General features: G+C 60.5%; 1 protein-coding gene across 3 annotated transcripts in view; it reads right to left on the bottom strand.

Annotated features, from left to right (window-relative positions):
• Nucleotides 1-1,535: 1,535 nt before the first annotated feature.
• The window catches only part of MGAT5B (alpha-1,6-mannosylglycoprotein 6-beta-N-acetylglucosaminyltransferase B), a 55,966-nt gene continuing 43,588 nt past the window's right edge, over nucleotides 1,536-13,913 (bottom strand). For 2 of the 3 annotated variants that reach the window (XM_024553942.4, XM_045190323.2), the window contains 6 exons: nucleotides 10,052-10,207; nucleotides 8,915-9,061; nucleotides 8,658-8,774; nucleotides 4,568-4,642; nucleotides 3,404-3,660; nucleotides 1,536-3,002 (listed from right to left, as the gene is read on the bottom strand). In XM_024553942.4, the coding sequence (XP_024409710.1) occupies nucleotides 2,804-3,002; nucleotides 3,404-3,660; nucleotides 4,568-4,642; nucleotides 8,658-8,774; nucleotides 8,915-9,061; nucleotides 10,052-10,207 (951 nt within the window). In that variant the 3' untranslated portion in view covers nucleotides 1,536-2,803. The remainder of the gene's footprint in view (nucleotides 3,003-3,403; nucleotides 3,661-4,567; nucleotides 4,643-8,657; nucleotides 8,775-8,914; nucleotides 9,062-10,051; nucleotides 10,208-13,913) is intronic. The other variant, XM_053912027.1, reaches the window with a different exon arrangement.

Below are 13,913 nucleotides of genomic sequence, written 5' to 3'. Positions count from 1 at the left end.
CAGTGCTTTCCTCTCCTGTCCAGGCGCTGCTCAGAAGCGTGGGAGGAACTGATCCGGGGGCAGCCTGGGGGCGGGGAATGGCTAAGGTGCCCCAGGCGTTTCCAAAGGCTTCATCAGCCCTGTTTGCGCGCCTGTAAGTGGGCAAGGTGAAGTCACCTGTGCCTGTGATGTCCTAGGTTTCGGGGTGGGGGGCGCTGAAGTGGGGTGGCCAGCTTTGGTTTGGGGAGGAAGGGGTGGAGGGCCCTCCCGCCACCACCTGGCCTTGTCAGGTCAGCCTTCTCGCTCTCTGGCTACCAGCCTGCCCCTCCACCCCCTCCCTCATTAAGAGTTTAAGACAGGATTCAAAAGTAGGCTCCTCCACAAAGAACTCTTAAGAATCAAAAGGAACAACCCAATTTAAAAATGGATAAAGACCCGAGCAGACATCTCACAGAGAAGATAGGCAGATGGCAAGTAAACACGCGAGATGCTCCACATCCTGCGTCTCAGGGAATTTCGAATGGAGGATCCGTGAAAACCAGTTGAAACACCTCCCGGTACCCAGTACCCTCGGTCTAGCCCAGGGGACCCTGGGCCCGAAGCAGCATCCTTGTTAAAGACCCAACTCCCAGCCTCTGCCCCAGGGGCTGGGGGTAGGTCCAGCCACCTGTGCTCACCGAGCTCAGGATCAGGCGACGGGCACCAGCCAGTCTGAGACCCACCGGCCCGGGCGGAGCAGGGTTTCTGCCCTCCACGCTGCTGGCATAGGCCTGGTCGCAGCGCTGGTGGGCACCGCCCTGTCCACCATGGGGTGCTGCCCCACCTCTTCCCGCAGGACACCCCTAGCACTCCACTTCCTCAGCCCCCCGCCCTGCCCCTGTGACAGTCAACACTACCTCCAGACAGTGCCACCTGTCCTCCCAGGCGCTAGGCTGCCCCCACTGGAGAGCCCCTGGCCGGAAGGAAGCCCCTGAGTGTGGAGTGTCTCAAACACAGGGCCGTATAAAAACGCTAGCGCCTCCTGTGGCCTGGGCGCTGTGCTGGGCTGTCACCCTATTGGGTCACATGATCCACACAGCAACTTTGAAACGACCCCCAATTTATAGCCAAGCCTGCCTCACTGCTTCCCAGCTGTGTGGCTGTGGGCATGCTGCTTAGCCTCTCTGGGCCTCAGTTCTCTGTCAACGGGGGATACGACAGCTCCCACCCGATAGGTCAGCTGAGCACATAAAACGACGCATTCCCAGCCCGGGACCCAGAAGCCCAACGTCCAGGGAACGTCAGGTAGACCTCCTCCAAGTACACGTGGGTTCTGACCTCACCCTGCCACGGCCAGAGAGGCCAGCCTGCCGTGAACGGGACCCAGGACCGCTGCTGGCCTAGCAGGGGCCCTGCAGCCACAGCCCAGGTAGCAGGAGGGGCGGTGGGTCTCCAGCCCCTGCAGGGCCCTCCTTGGGCAGCCTGGCTCCCACCCCCGCCTGGGGGCGCTCACACCCCCTCGCTCCTGCAGCCCTGGGCGCTCCATGAAAAGATGAGAAATAGCACAGCTCCTCCTCTGCACCACACATCCCAATAAAATATTTATTATTTCAAGAAATAAATCTTTAAAAAAGAGAGAAAAGAGTCTCTATTGCTTTCCCCTGAAGGTCAGGTTCTTGGTGATGACTGTGTTTCTGCGGCCGCAGGGCTGGCTGCAGGGCTGGCCCAGGCCGGGAGAGGGCTCTCCCTTGGGAGGCATCCTGCCTTCAGCCCAGGGCCCAGGCGGCCCCTGGAGGAGGGGGGCGGGGCAGGCCCATAGGCCCAGGAGGGCGGGCAGCGGATGGGGCGGGGGGCGGGAGGAGGATTACATGGCAGGACAGGGTGGCAGTGTGTCTGAGGGCCTGGCCTGCTCAGTCAGGCAGGACTCTGGGCTCAGGGGCAGGCATGCGCACACAGGTGGACACCTGGATCTGGACGTGGCTTGAGGCCAGAGGGACACGGACGCAGCACGGATGGGGTGGGGGCGACAGGGGGGCTGGTGGGCCCGGGCCAGGGGTGCAGCGATGAGGCCAATACTCCACCCCAAGCCTTTGCCTACAACAGATGCTGGGAAGGGATCCGAGAGCCTGTTCTCAGAGGCTGGGGGTGGGGTGGGGAAACTGAGGTTTTGGGAACAAGTCCGAGGTCTGGAATCGCAGTCCTGCCAGGATGGGGTTCAGGCGGTGTCCAAGGTGAAGAGTTGGAACACGGAGAGGACGGAAACGGTCGAGCCCCAGGTCTAGGGGCCCCTGCACCTCCAACTGTGGCCCCCAGGGCAGCAGGGAGGGGCCCAGCTAAGAGGGGGCATGAACAGGGTCCCGTAGCCTGGCCTTCCTCCAATCTCCTGCCCCTTCTGGCCACACCCCAAATGACTCCAGAGCATCAAGGCTGACCCCTCCGTCCCTGGACTCTCCAGTGGGCCATCGGGCAGGGGGGCATCACGCCTGCTCCCTGCCTCATGCAGCAAGAGGCCCCATCCTGGGCCGCAGAAGGGCTCTCCACCTGGGCCAGATCTGGCCTTGCACAAAGCTAGGGGCCTCGGACCACCTGCACCTGGGCCATGGGGACCCTCTGATACCCCACAGCTGCTTGGCCCTGTCTGCCAAGAGCCCCCAGGATGAGAAGGAAGAGCCTGCACTGGCTGGGGCGAGCTGCCTCCCCTCTCAACCCACGCCCACTCTGCCCACTTCCCGGCCGAGAGAGGAAACTCCAGCCTGCCGTGTTGGTATTGAAGTGGGGGGGGCGGCTGGAGCTTGGAATCTGCTGGTGCGTTCTCCTGCAGAAGGGAGGGCCGGCGGGGGCGCCCTCACAGGCAGTCCTGGCACAGGGCCACCTGGCCCTTGCGGAAGTCTCGGCAGGGACAGAGGCGGCGGTACTTGGTGCTGGAGCCGGCGCAGCTGAAGAGCAGGGGCTCCTTCTGCAGGAAGCACTCCCGGCCCGGCCGGGCAAGCGCTGGGTACAGGTGGTTCATCCCGGACTCAGTGCTGTCGCAGGGCACCTGCAGCCTGGGTGGCACCGCGGGCAGCCGCCACTCAGCCCAGGGCAGGGTGCAGGCTGCCCCAGGACAACCCCCGCCCCCACCAGCCCCTCCTCCCACCTGCTGAGAGGGGGCAAGGAGAGTGGGGGGGAGTGTGGCCAGGGCTGACCCATCAGGAAGAACCTTGGGACGGTGCTGAGGGAGGCATGGAGGCGGGGAGGGACGCAGGGAGCTTCCCTCAGTGGTTCGGGGCTGAGGCATAGCCAGGAGTGGAGCGGACATGGACACCTGCCCGGAAGGTCCCTTCTCATCCTTCCTGTCTCAGAAGAAAGCGTCCCTCTCACCCCCCACTGCTGGCAGGGCTGGGGGCCCAGTGGCTCTGGGGGTGAGGAGGCCAGTGTAGGGAGGGGGCGGACAGGGCTCACTCACTTCTGGAAGGCGTCCTGGCTATTGAGGAAGGGGAAGAAGGAGGGCTCGCAGACCAGCCCGTGGTCCAGGCAGGCGTCGGCGCAGGCCCTCCCCGCAGCAGCCAGCCAGGCCTGGAGTGAGCTCGTGGGGGGCCAGGACCCGGGGGCCAGGCTGGAGTTCCGGGCCCACTCGAGGTGGGTGGCATTGGGGGCCAGGATGAAGGGGCTCTGCGGGGCTTGGGCCCCTGGGGGGGCAGGGCCCGGGGCCGCACAGAAGTCCTGATGGGAGGAAGCAATGTGAGAAGGGCCAAGGGGACGCAGAGGCTGCCGGCTTCCCCAGGGCTGGCTGCTGGTCACACTCGGGTTAGTCAGGGTTTCATTCTGGCACCCACGTGGACAAGGCTGGCCCAAGGGGCCCTCCCGACAGGGGCCACATCCAGGGGCCAGCAAAGCCCAGCAGCTGCCTTCCTGTGAGCTTGTGATAATGTCCCAGCCGAGCCCCAGGCTCCGGCCCCAGCCAGACCCAACCTAGCCCTCCCTGCTGGGGACCTCAGCATCCTCTGTGAAGTGATGGGGCCACGGACAAAGTGTGGCCAAAGGCCACACACCACCTGTCTGGGTATTTAGCAGTTACAAGCCACCTGGCCAAGCACTGCAGGTGGTTTCCAGACCTATGCTCCACCTGGGCCCTGGTGGAGGCTCCGATCCCCTGGGGGGGGGCAGGACCTCTGCTTTCTGGGCAGCAGCCCTTCCCCAGGTTTTCAGGACAATGCTCTCCAACCCCCATGCCCAAGGCAGGGCGCAGGCTGCCCCAGGACACCCCCTGCCCACTCCCACCCACTCAACCTGGGGAGATGTGTTTGTGGGGGGTCTTCCATACTTACATTCACTTAATCAGTTGCAAATCTTTTAAACTCCCTTATAGAAATATGGAAAGACCTTGTGTCTGTTGTACTGTGGGGTTGGGGCTCCAAAGCTGGTGACCCAGGGTGGGGGTACCCTCAGGCCAGGCCTCTGACAGAGCAGCACATACTGATCCCCTGTGCCCCGCCCGGCCACCCACCCCCACCCGCTGCGGTGGGAAGGAAGACAACAGAAGGACTGGAGAAGGGGGGCCCTGGACAAGGGTGGGTGGGGTTTGGGGGTGAGGCCCCACCCCGGGGCGGAGAGCAGAGGGCCCACCCACCTGGTGCTGGATGTAGGCATGGATCCGCTCCAGCATCCCTTCACAGGTGTACTCGTAGGGCAGGTAGGGGTCTACCTGTGGGAGGGGCAGGCAGACGCATGGGGCGGGAGGAGACCTGGCTGCCAGGGGCCCAGCCCTGCTTAGCTTTGGGATGGAGACCTGGCAGCTCTTGGCCCCCGCAAGCAGGAGCCAGCCACCCCATCCACTGGCCCCTCTGCCCAGATGCCCTGCTACTCCCCCCACTGCCCCATACTGGCCCCAGTCTCCCTGAGCTTTGCCCCTTGAAGTAAGTTCAGCCTTCCACCTGGCCCTGGGCTCCGATGCCTCTCTTCCCACAGACAACCCAGCTGGGTCCATATTCCCCCTTAGGGGACACCACCTCCAGGAAGCAGCCCCTGAGCCACCCCCACCCGTTATGGGCCCAATTTCCTTTGTGACACCCCAGACTTCCTCCAATGTCTGCATCACCATTCCCTCATGTCTCTCAGGTTCCAAGCCCCTTGAGAGCCAGGACTATCTGGCACAGCACCTGGTATACAGCAGGCGCTCAGGCCCCAGCTCTGCCTGTGTCCTGCCCAAGACCTAGAATATGCACGCATAGGAGCCCGGGGCACCTCCCTGCCGATGGAGCGAGATGGCTTTTACGAAGCTTCCTGCCCAGACCAGGCAGGCACATAGGACACACCCCCAAACGGAGCCACATACGGTCTGTCTGAATGCCTGAGTTTGAAAGCAGCCCGAGCTGGGGGCAGGTGGAGGGAGTAACTGGGGGCCGGGGAGCAAGGGGAATAGCAGGAAGAGGTGATGAAGGGGCCCCCCCACCTCCTCTGCACGTCCTACCGGAGCAGCCCCGCCCTGCTCACATGGTCCCTCGCAAGCCAGCACACAGCCACCTCGCAGGAAACTGTCAGCCGGGCAAGGACATGGGGTGGCCCATCCTGAGCTTGGGGGTAGGTCTGAGCCTTTGACCACCCCCTACCCACACGTGTGTTGGCACCACCACTGGCCCAGCGCATCTCGGCTTGGCCGTGTCCCTGCCAGCTGCTCCCCAAATCCCCCAGGTTTAGCCCAGGGAGTTCGACCTCACAGTTCTGCCTGAGTATGTCTGCCCCTCTTCCTCCTTGTCAGAGGTGGGTGGTGCCAGATGACCCCGCCTCCAAGGGCTGGCGGCCTGTCCTGAGCCCTTAGGACAGTGCGACATCCCTAACAGTCATGCAGAGGAGGGTCCCAGGGGAGCAGTAGCTGCCGCTGCCCTTGACGCTGACCCTGGCCACCAGACTGATTCTCGGGACAGGACCCCAGCCACCCGACCTTGTCCCCAGTTCTGACTTCACCTACACTAAGATAGGGGCCGTTCCACACTCCCAGACGACCCCCAGGTCCCAAATCCAGCCACCATTGTCACAGCCCATCAGCGGGGCGGCCTCCGGGCCTAAGCTCAGCACAGCCAGGTTCCAACCTGCCCGCCGAGGACCCCACGGAGGCCCCGGCCGTTCCAGCACACCTGTGGGAGACGCCTCTGAGGCACCAGGCTTCAGGCCCTGCTTATAAACACCCCCCAGGGAAGAGATCAGTCCTCCAAATGCCACTCCGCCCACGGTGACTCAGGCCCCCGTGTGAGGGGCACTTTTAGCCAGCCGTGTCCCTCCTGCCATGAGTCCCCCACCAGAGGCGGCTGCCTGTCTAGAAATTACCCCCATTAGGTCTAATTACAGGGGGCACAGTGACCAGTCTCCACAGAACGGCAGGTGCTGGTCCTGCCGGGAATCGCCAGCCGTGTAATGAGCAGCGAGGCAGCCGGGGAGGGGGCGCTGCATGGCCCCCTCCCCTCTCACCTTGAATGGCTTCACTCTGGACAGACAGGCGCTCATGGGCAAAGCCACTAAGGCCGAGAGGTGACAGAAAAGGCCCCCACCCTGGACTGGGGGACAGCTGGGCCGGATGCCTCAGGTCTCTCTCGCCTATCTTCCTCACCTGCCACCCCCTCCTTGCTGCTTCCCCCCCCACCCCCGGGACTTGCAGAACAAGCTGTGTCCTCAAAGGTGGCCCTCCTTCGCTCTCAGATGCTGCCAGCTACCTGCCCCTAAATCCGTTCTCCAACATGGGGATTCCTGGGATCACCCAGGGTCCGAGTTAAAATGCACACTCCAAGGCCATCCCGGGGTGGGCCCGGGAAGCTACGTTGCAAACACCTTCCCAGTAAGCATCCTATCCTGGAGTCAGGCCAGGCCTGCGCCCTGAGGGTGGGCCAAGCCTGCCCTGTCCCCTCCCACCCCTGCCTCTGCTCTGGGGACAGGAGACTTGGACGGTTGCCTTTGCAAAGGGAGGAGAGAGGGAGCAGTAGGAGAGTGTGGAGTGGGTATCCCCCTTCCCACGGCCCCCTCCCCCACACCGTCTGCCTTGTGGGGGGCCTTCTGGACTCTGGATGCAGTGTGCTGGGCCTGCGGCCAGGGCAGGCCGGGCAGTCTCCCACAGTGACCTCCTCCCTCCTCCTGCACCAACGCCCCTTGGGGAGCCCCCACCTGAGGGCAGGTGCTGGTGCTGAGAGCCGGTGGCACCCCCATACGCTGCCCCCATCTAGCCGCAGATGGAGGTTGGGGGTAAATTCCGGGTTTCCGGCCTCTCGGGTGGGGCAGGCGGGAACAGGATGGACCCCACCTGTCGGAGGGCACTGCCAGCACATGCCCGCGGGCGGCCTGCTCAGTAACACGCCCTGTCTCGCTCTGTCACTCTGGGGCCTTCCTTCCAGCTCACCTCGTGCTTAGGTCGTGCTTTGGGGTCTCTCATGGAGCCCAATCTAAGACACCCCCTGACCCAGAGGGACTAAGAGCTGAGGTCTGCTAAAGCGGCGGCTGAAGAGGGGAGCAGAGGGCTCTCCCCACAGCTGACAGAGGGCCCAGACTCGGGCCACTTTGCAGGTCAGCCTGGCTACGTCTGTCCCAGCGGAAGGTGGGCATGGGCTGTGACGCAGCAATGTCTTTCCTGGTGCTATCGCTAGAGAAACGCTCCCCCTCAGACAGAAGGCGGGAAGGAGGAGGGCGGGCATGGGGCAGGTTGGGAATTTTGGGGAACACTGGCTGAGGGCGTGGCCTAAGACTGGGGCTCCTGAGTGGGAGTGGTGATACACGCAGTGGGGGTGTTGGGAAAGCACAGCCCTGTATCAGGGGCAGGACAGCCAGGCGGGCCTCAGGGCCCCAGCTCAGCCCTTCCTGCCCCAGCAGGGATCCAGCCCTGTAGCCTCTGTCCCGGAGCCCCAGGCCGGCAGCCACACTGGCCAGCTGTGAGTCCCCCCAGGCAGGGCTCTCCCCTGCAGAAGGGACCTATTAGGTCACTGGCTTGTGAAGGCCCCTGTCCCAGCGAGTCCAGTCTCTCCAGTGCTGCTCCAGACCCACGAGTTCACCCCCAGCATCACCCCCCCAGGGTGGGGGCACTCAGTGAATGTGGTGTGGGCAGGGAAGGGGACGTGGCAAGGGCGCTTATTTTGCTCAACCTGGTGTCTGAGCCACAGCAAGAAGCAGGTCCAGAGGGACACTGGGGAGCAGAGCGGGAGCCCCCTACCTGCTGGAGGAAGCCCAGAACGCTCTATCCCTGCTACCTAGACGGTGGCCCCTGGGGCCAACACCACCGGCACCGTCCAGACCTCATTGGAGACGCAGGATTTCAGCCGTACCCTGGACCTGAGGAACCTGGACGGGCACTGGAACAAGATGCCCGGGTGGTCTAGAGCCCGTTGTCCTTGGAGAGGGGCTGCTGGGAGCCCAGGGCCACACGGACGGACGGCGAGGCCCAGCTGCAAATGTTTATGAAGCACGTAACCTGTTTCCAGGGGCCCAGGCTGTGCCTGAAGGCTCTCGGCAAGTGACTCTGGACCTGGGCGGATGTGAGGGTGTACAGGCTGCTGGCTGAGCACAAGGCACCCCCACCCCTGCCACATGCACTCGTGGGCACACACACTGGTGAGGGGGGATCCACGGTCAAATCTGCCAACGCAGGCCTGTGCGTCCGAATTCCCCTTTGGCGGGGGCACCTTTTCTCCCTATACCGGAGACCTAAGGCATGGGCCGGTGGGCTGACTGGCCCTGAAGCGCACCTGGCTTCTCATGATGGCCTTGATGGCGGCCTCGAACTCCTCCGAGTTGTTGTAGTCCACAGTCCACACGTGGGGCTTGCCGATGAAGCTCTCCGCGTAGGGGTGCTGGGAGAACACCTGCCCGGCAGGCAGCAGGCTGAGCCGGGCTCCGGGAGGCACCCGCCCCCGTGTCCCATCCGTGCCCGGCTCCATGCTGCCTGCCGGCTCCCTCTTCCAGGAACCGCAGGTCCCCACCTGGGGCCAGCCCTCCCGCTCACCTCTCTGGAGGTGGGCTTGCCGCGGAAGAACTCGTGGTTGAGCGAGCTGTGGGGCGGGCTGAAGCGGGACTGCAGGAAGACGCAGCCATTGGCAATGGCCTCCAGTGGCGCGGGGCCCTCGTAAGGGAAGCCAAACCCGATGAAGAGCTGAAGGGGCAGGGTGGCACGTCAGCCAGGGAGGGCCGGCACCTCGCAGCAGCCCCGGGGAGCCAGGGGCAGGGTTGGGTGGGGACGTTCCTTCACGGGGGCAGGGTGCAGTGGAGGGTGGAAAAGACACCCTGACTGGCTGGATGCCATGGCAGACGCTCCCCTCACGAGGCCACAGGCCACACTCGTGAAACGAGGGGGTCTGATCAGGGAGGGTGGACAGCCTCCTCCTGCCCTAACGGGTTCCAGTTCTAGAGCAGAGGGGAAAGAGCGAGGGTCTGAAGCTTGAAAGGTTGGGGAGGACCCACCTCTCAGCTGACCCCCAGGACCCTGACTCATTCATCCCACACTCAGGGAGCTCAGCGCCCCATTCAGCGCTCCCAGAAGGGGCTCAGTACAGGGCTCTGGATCCAGCCGGGGCTGCCAGGAGGGCTGCGCATGCGCTTGCAGCACACAGGCACCCTTCCCCAACCCCCACCCCACACCCACACACGGGAACATCCAAGACCCCTGGGGCAGATCCGCAGAGGACCTGGCAGCTGGCTGGGGACTCTCCAGCCTCACCAGGCCCTTCAGGGCCCATCAACAGGCTTCTGCCCCGTGCCAGGTGCTACTCCAGGGATGCAGCTCAGGGACTGCCAGAGCAGCCGGTCAGAACTCAGGGCCTGAAGTTCTCCAGCCAGGAGCCCCATCCTCGGCCTGCCCTCCCACCTGCTCCCAGAGCCAGGCCTGCTCAGGGGTCCGCTGGGCTGGGTGGTACCCACAGGGGGCCCCATCACTGGGCCTGTCCCTGTGCAGCCTCTCCTGCCTGGCAGGCACCTCCCTCTGCCCAGCCCCCAGGGGGACTGGACATGAAGCCCAGGACAGCAGAGCGAGCTGGGGCCTGTCCGCACGTGGACAGAGCCATGAGTGGGAATGGCAGGCAGGAATGGGCGGTGACCTCCTCAGTGTCCACGCCAGGCTGGGCGAGGAGGTGAGGGGCGGGCTCACCTTGGCCTTGCGCAGTAGCTGCTGGAACTCGGGCTGGGGCAGGAGGCCGTGGTTCTTCACGAAGGCGGGGACCTCGGGGGGCCGCTGGCTCTCATAGTACACGGTGCCATGGACCTCCATGTACCTGCTCAGGATGCCCAGGACCTTCTCCTTGCCCTGCAGGAGGAGGAGGGGATGGAGCCTCACCCTGGCCCCGGGTGGCAGAGCCCGCAGGGACCAGCACCCTGGTCTGGGAGTTGGAAGAGGTGCAGCCAGTCCTAGGTCAGCCGCTAAACCGCCGTGTGACCCTGGGCAAAGAAGACCCTCTCCTCTCTGCCCCTGTGAGTTGCGGAGGCAGGGCCAGCCCAGAGGCTGCAGGGCTATTTTTAGCTGTGGAACTGCTTTCTTTCCCAGGGAACTCTGTGGGGACCAGCATTTAAATGCATCCAGGTAGAGCCGCTTGGCCTCTGCTGAACCCCTGACGGCCTCCAAGGACCTCTGAGGAGGTGTGGAACTCTCTGGAGCCCAGATACCCCACCCGTCCATCCCTCCTCCAACCATCCCTTTGCCTTTCCCTCTGTCCATCCACACATCTATCGATCCCTCCCAGCAGCACGGGACTGAACACCCGCTCGGCACTGGCCCCGAGCTCAGTGCTGGGAGCACGGCAGGGATGGGACAGAGCACCTGACCTCAAAGAGGACACCTGGGAGTGGAAACCCTGCAGACTAGCAAAGGGTCAGCCTCTCTAGACCTGCGAGCCCCGAATCTAGAAACAGACCTGCCTGCAGGGGAGGGGAGAGCGGGAGGCAGAGCACAGGTGAAGAAGAGATGACAGCTCGGCGTCTGAACCCCCGCTGACCTCACGTCCAGGGCCCTGGGCCAGGAGCCATGGTCAGTGAAGGACCTCAACAGGGAGAAGCACGAATCTGCTGCTGGGGTCTAGTTCTGGGCCAGGGCGGGGGGAGGATGAGGCTCGAAGAACAGAGGGAGGCAGAAGCTGAGAGGACCTTCAGATCATAAAGAAGGATGGGGCGGGGCCCCCCCCCTCCCGCAGAGAAAAGGAACCTGTGATCACCCTCCCACCCTGCCCTCCCACCCTGCCCCGCCTGCTGGCTAGCCAGGAGGTCAGACAGCAAGTGGCATCTGCCCCGGTTTAGTCAGTAAACCACAGCTCTTGAAGAATGTTTTCAACGGACATCAAAATAATTAGTAATTCACATCGTGAAACTCAAGAACGATACATTTTTCACCAGGAGGCCCCACCCTGCTGAATGCGGATCCACCCAGCCTCTGTGAACAGCCGGGAAATGTGGGGCCGTGGGAAGATGTCGGGGAGGGTCCTGAGACTCTAACAAGAGTGAGTTCCTCGGCCAAGATCCAGAGAAGGAAAGGAGGTTGTTGAGGCCAGTGTGGGGTTCAGCATGCCCTTGGGGGCACCTGCTAATTCCAGGGGCAGCCCCTACGCAAGGGAGCAGAGCTTCCGGTCACCTTGCAGAGATGGGGGGCAAAAGGCAGAGTTCAAGGCCTGACAAAGAGAGGGAACCCCACACTTTGTTGGAGCTCTGAGGAATCACACCTGGAAGAAGGGGTGGAACAGGGGCTGAATCCACTGGAATCATTTCCACCACCGCACTGACTGAGGTGACCGGGAACTGCGAGGCCACGAGCCAAGAGTAAAAGTAACCCCTCTCTGAAAGAAAAGACCTCTGATGACCTCCACAACTTTTCACACACATGTCCCAGAACTCCGAGACATGAGAAAAAGTAACCAATGTAACCCCAGCCACAGCCCTGGCAGGCTTTTTCTTGGAAATCGACATGCCGATTCTAAAATCACTTTAAAATGGAAAGGACTGTGATTACACAAAACAGCTTTGAAGAAGAAGAAGAGAGTGAGCAGGCACATTACCTGAGTCCGGGCTGATTATAAAGCTGCAGGAATCACGAGGCCGTGATATTGGCATCAAGAGAGATTGACAGGGCAGAACAGAGCGTCCAGAAATACACCCGTACGTGCACGATCGATTCATTTGTGACAGAGGCGCAAAGACGTGACAGTAGCAACGGAAATAGTCTTCAAAACATGGTCGGGAAGCACTGCATAGCCTTATGCAAAAAAAAAAAAAAAAAGAAAAAAAAAAGAAAAAGAAACAGAACTTCTTCCTTCATATCACGTATAACAGTTAATTCAAAATGGATCGTAGACTTAACTGTAAAACCTAAAAGTATAAAACTCCCAGAAGTAAAAATAGGAGAAAAACCATTGTGACCTTGGGTCAGACAAAGATTTTTTGGAGACAACACCGAAAGCACAGCCCGCGGAAGAAAGCTTCGGGCTTCGTTAAAATGCGGAACTTTCGCTCTTTGAAAGATGCCGTTAAGAGAAACACAAGCCGCAGAGTCAGAGAAAATATTCACAAAGCGTATACTTGGTAAGGGACCTACCTAGAACATAAAGAACTCTAACTCAGTAACAAAAAAATTAACAAACTGATTTTTCAAACGGGTGAAATTTTTGAAAAGACACTTCACCAAAAAAGATGGATGGAAGACAAATAAGCACACAAAAATACCCTTAACGTCACCAGTCACTAGGGAATCACGGATAAAAAGATGCCCCCGCATGCCTGTTAGGACGGCTAGCGTGGAAGAGACCGACCACACCGAGCACCGGTGAATGTTGAAGGCGCCGGAATGCTCGGCCTAGCTGGTAGGGCTGCAAAAGCGCACAACCACTTTTCTTAAAAAGTTCAACAGTTCAGTAGTTCTACAAGGCCACCCAGCCACCCTACCCCTAGGTATTTAACCAAGAGGGATGGACACATACGTCCACTCAGATTTGCACGTCGATCTTTCTTGGAAAGAGCCAAATACTGGAAAGAACCCAAATGTCCATGAGCAGGTGAACGGAGAGACGAAGCATGGTGTATCCACGCCAGGGAATATTACTCAGCGATGAAAAGGAATAATGAAGTATTGACAATTGGACGAATCGCAACATGACTATCCTTAGGGCGGAAATCCACACAGAAATGAGTATATGTTATATGATTTCACTTACCTAAAGTTACAGGAAATGAAAACCAACCTGGAAGTGACAGAGCGCAGACCACTGGCTGACGGGAGACGAGGAGGAGGGATGGGAAGGAAGGGAGACAATGGGAAGAAGAAAAATTCCGGGGAGGAGGCTCTCATCACTGTCACGGCTGTGTCTTGGTTTCACAGGTGTGTACGAACACAGGTTAAAACAGCACAGTACACATTTTAAACATGTTTAGTGTGCTGCCTATCAATTATGCCCCAGTAAAGCTGATAAAAACAGATTTTTTAATTAAAAAATTTAAATGCCTTGATTTTAAAGAATCCAGTACACGAGGAGACAAGACTACATGGCCCAAAACCAAGAGAAACAGACAGTAAGAGCCAGTCCGCAGGAGATCGGAAGTTGGGGTTAGTTACCAGGTACAGACTCGAAGATAATCTGCTGGACACAGTCAAGGAAACAGACGCTAAGACTTGAAACCAAATGGAAATGCTAGAAATTACAACTACAATGGCTGGAATGAAGAAGTAGCTGGATGGATTTAACAGCGGATTAAACGCAGCTGGAGAGAGTTCACCCAGTGAAAGAACAAAGGAGAATATCCAAAATGAAGCGCAGAGAAAGTACAGGCGGAAAGTAGGAAATTATAGGAAAGAACGTCAGCTCTAACGGGTGTGTGGATGGAGTCGGAGAAGTAATGGCGAGAGGTCAGGCCGGGAGCAATATTTAAAGAGAAGAGCTGAGAATTTTCCAAAAGTAGGGAAAGATCAAACCACAGACTCAAAAAGAGCTACGGACGCCAGGTGGGGTATGTCCAAAGACACCCGCACGGAGCAT

Source organism: Desmodus rotundus, chromosome 9 (assembly GCF_022682495.2).
Source record: "Desmodus rotundus isolate HL8 chromosome 9, HLdesRot8A.1, whole genome shotgun sequence".
NCBI classification, from domain to species: domain Eukaryota; kingdom Metazoa; phylum Chordata; class Mammalia; order Chiroptera; family Phyllostomidae; genus Desmodus; species Desmodus rotundus.
The sequence above is the reverse complement of the archived record's forward strand: the minus strand, read 5'-3'. Positions and strand labels throughout refer to the sequence as shown.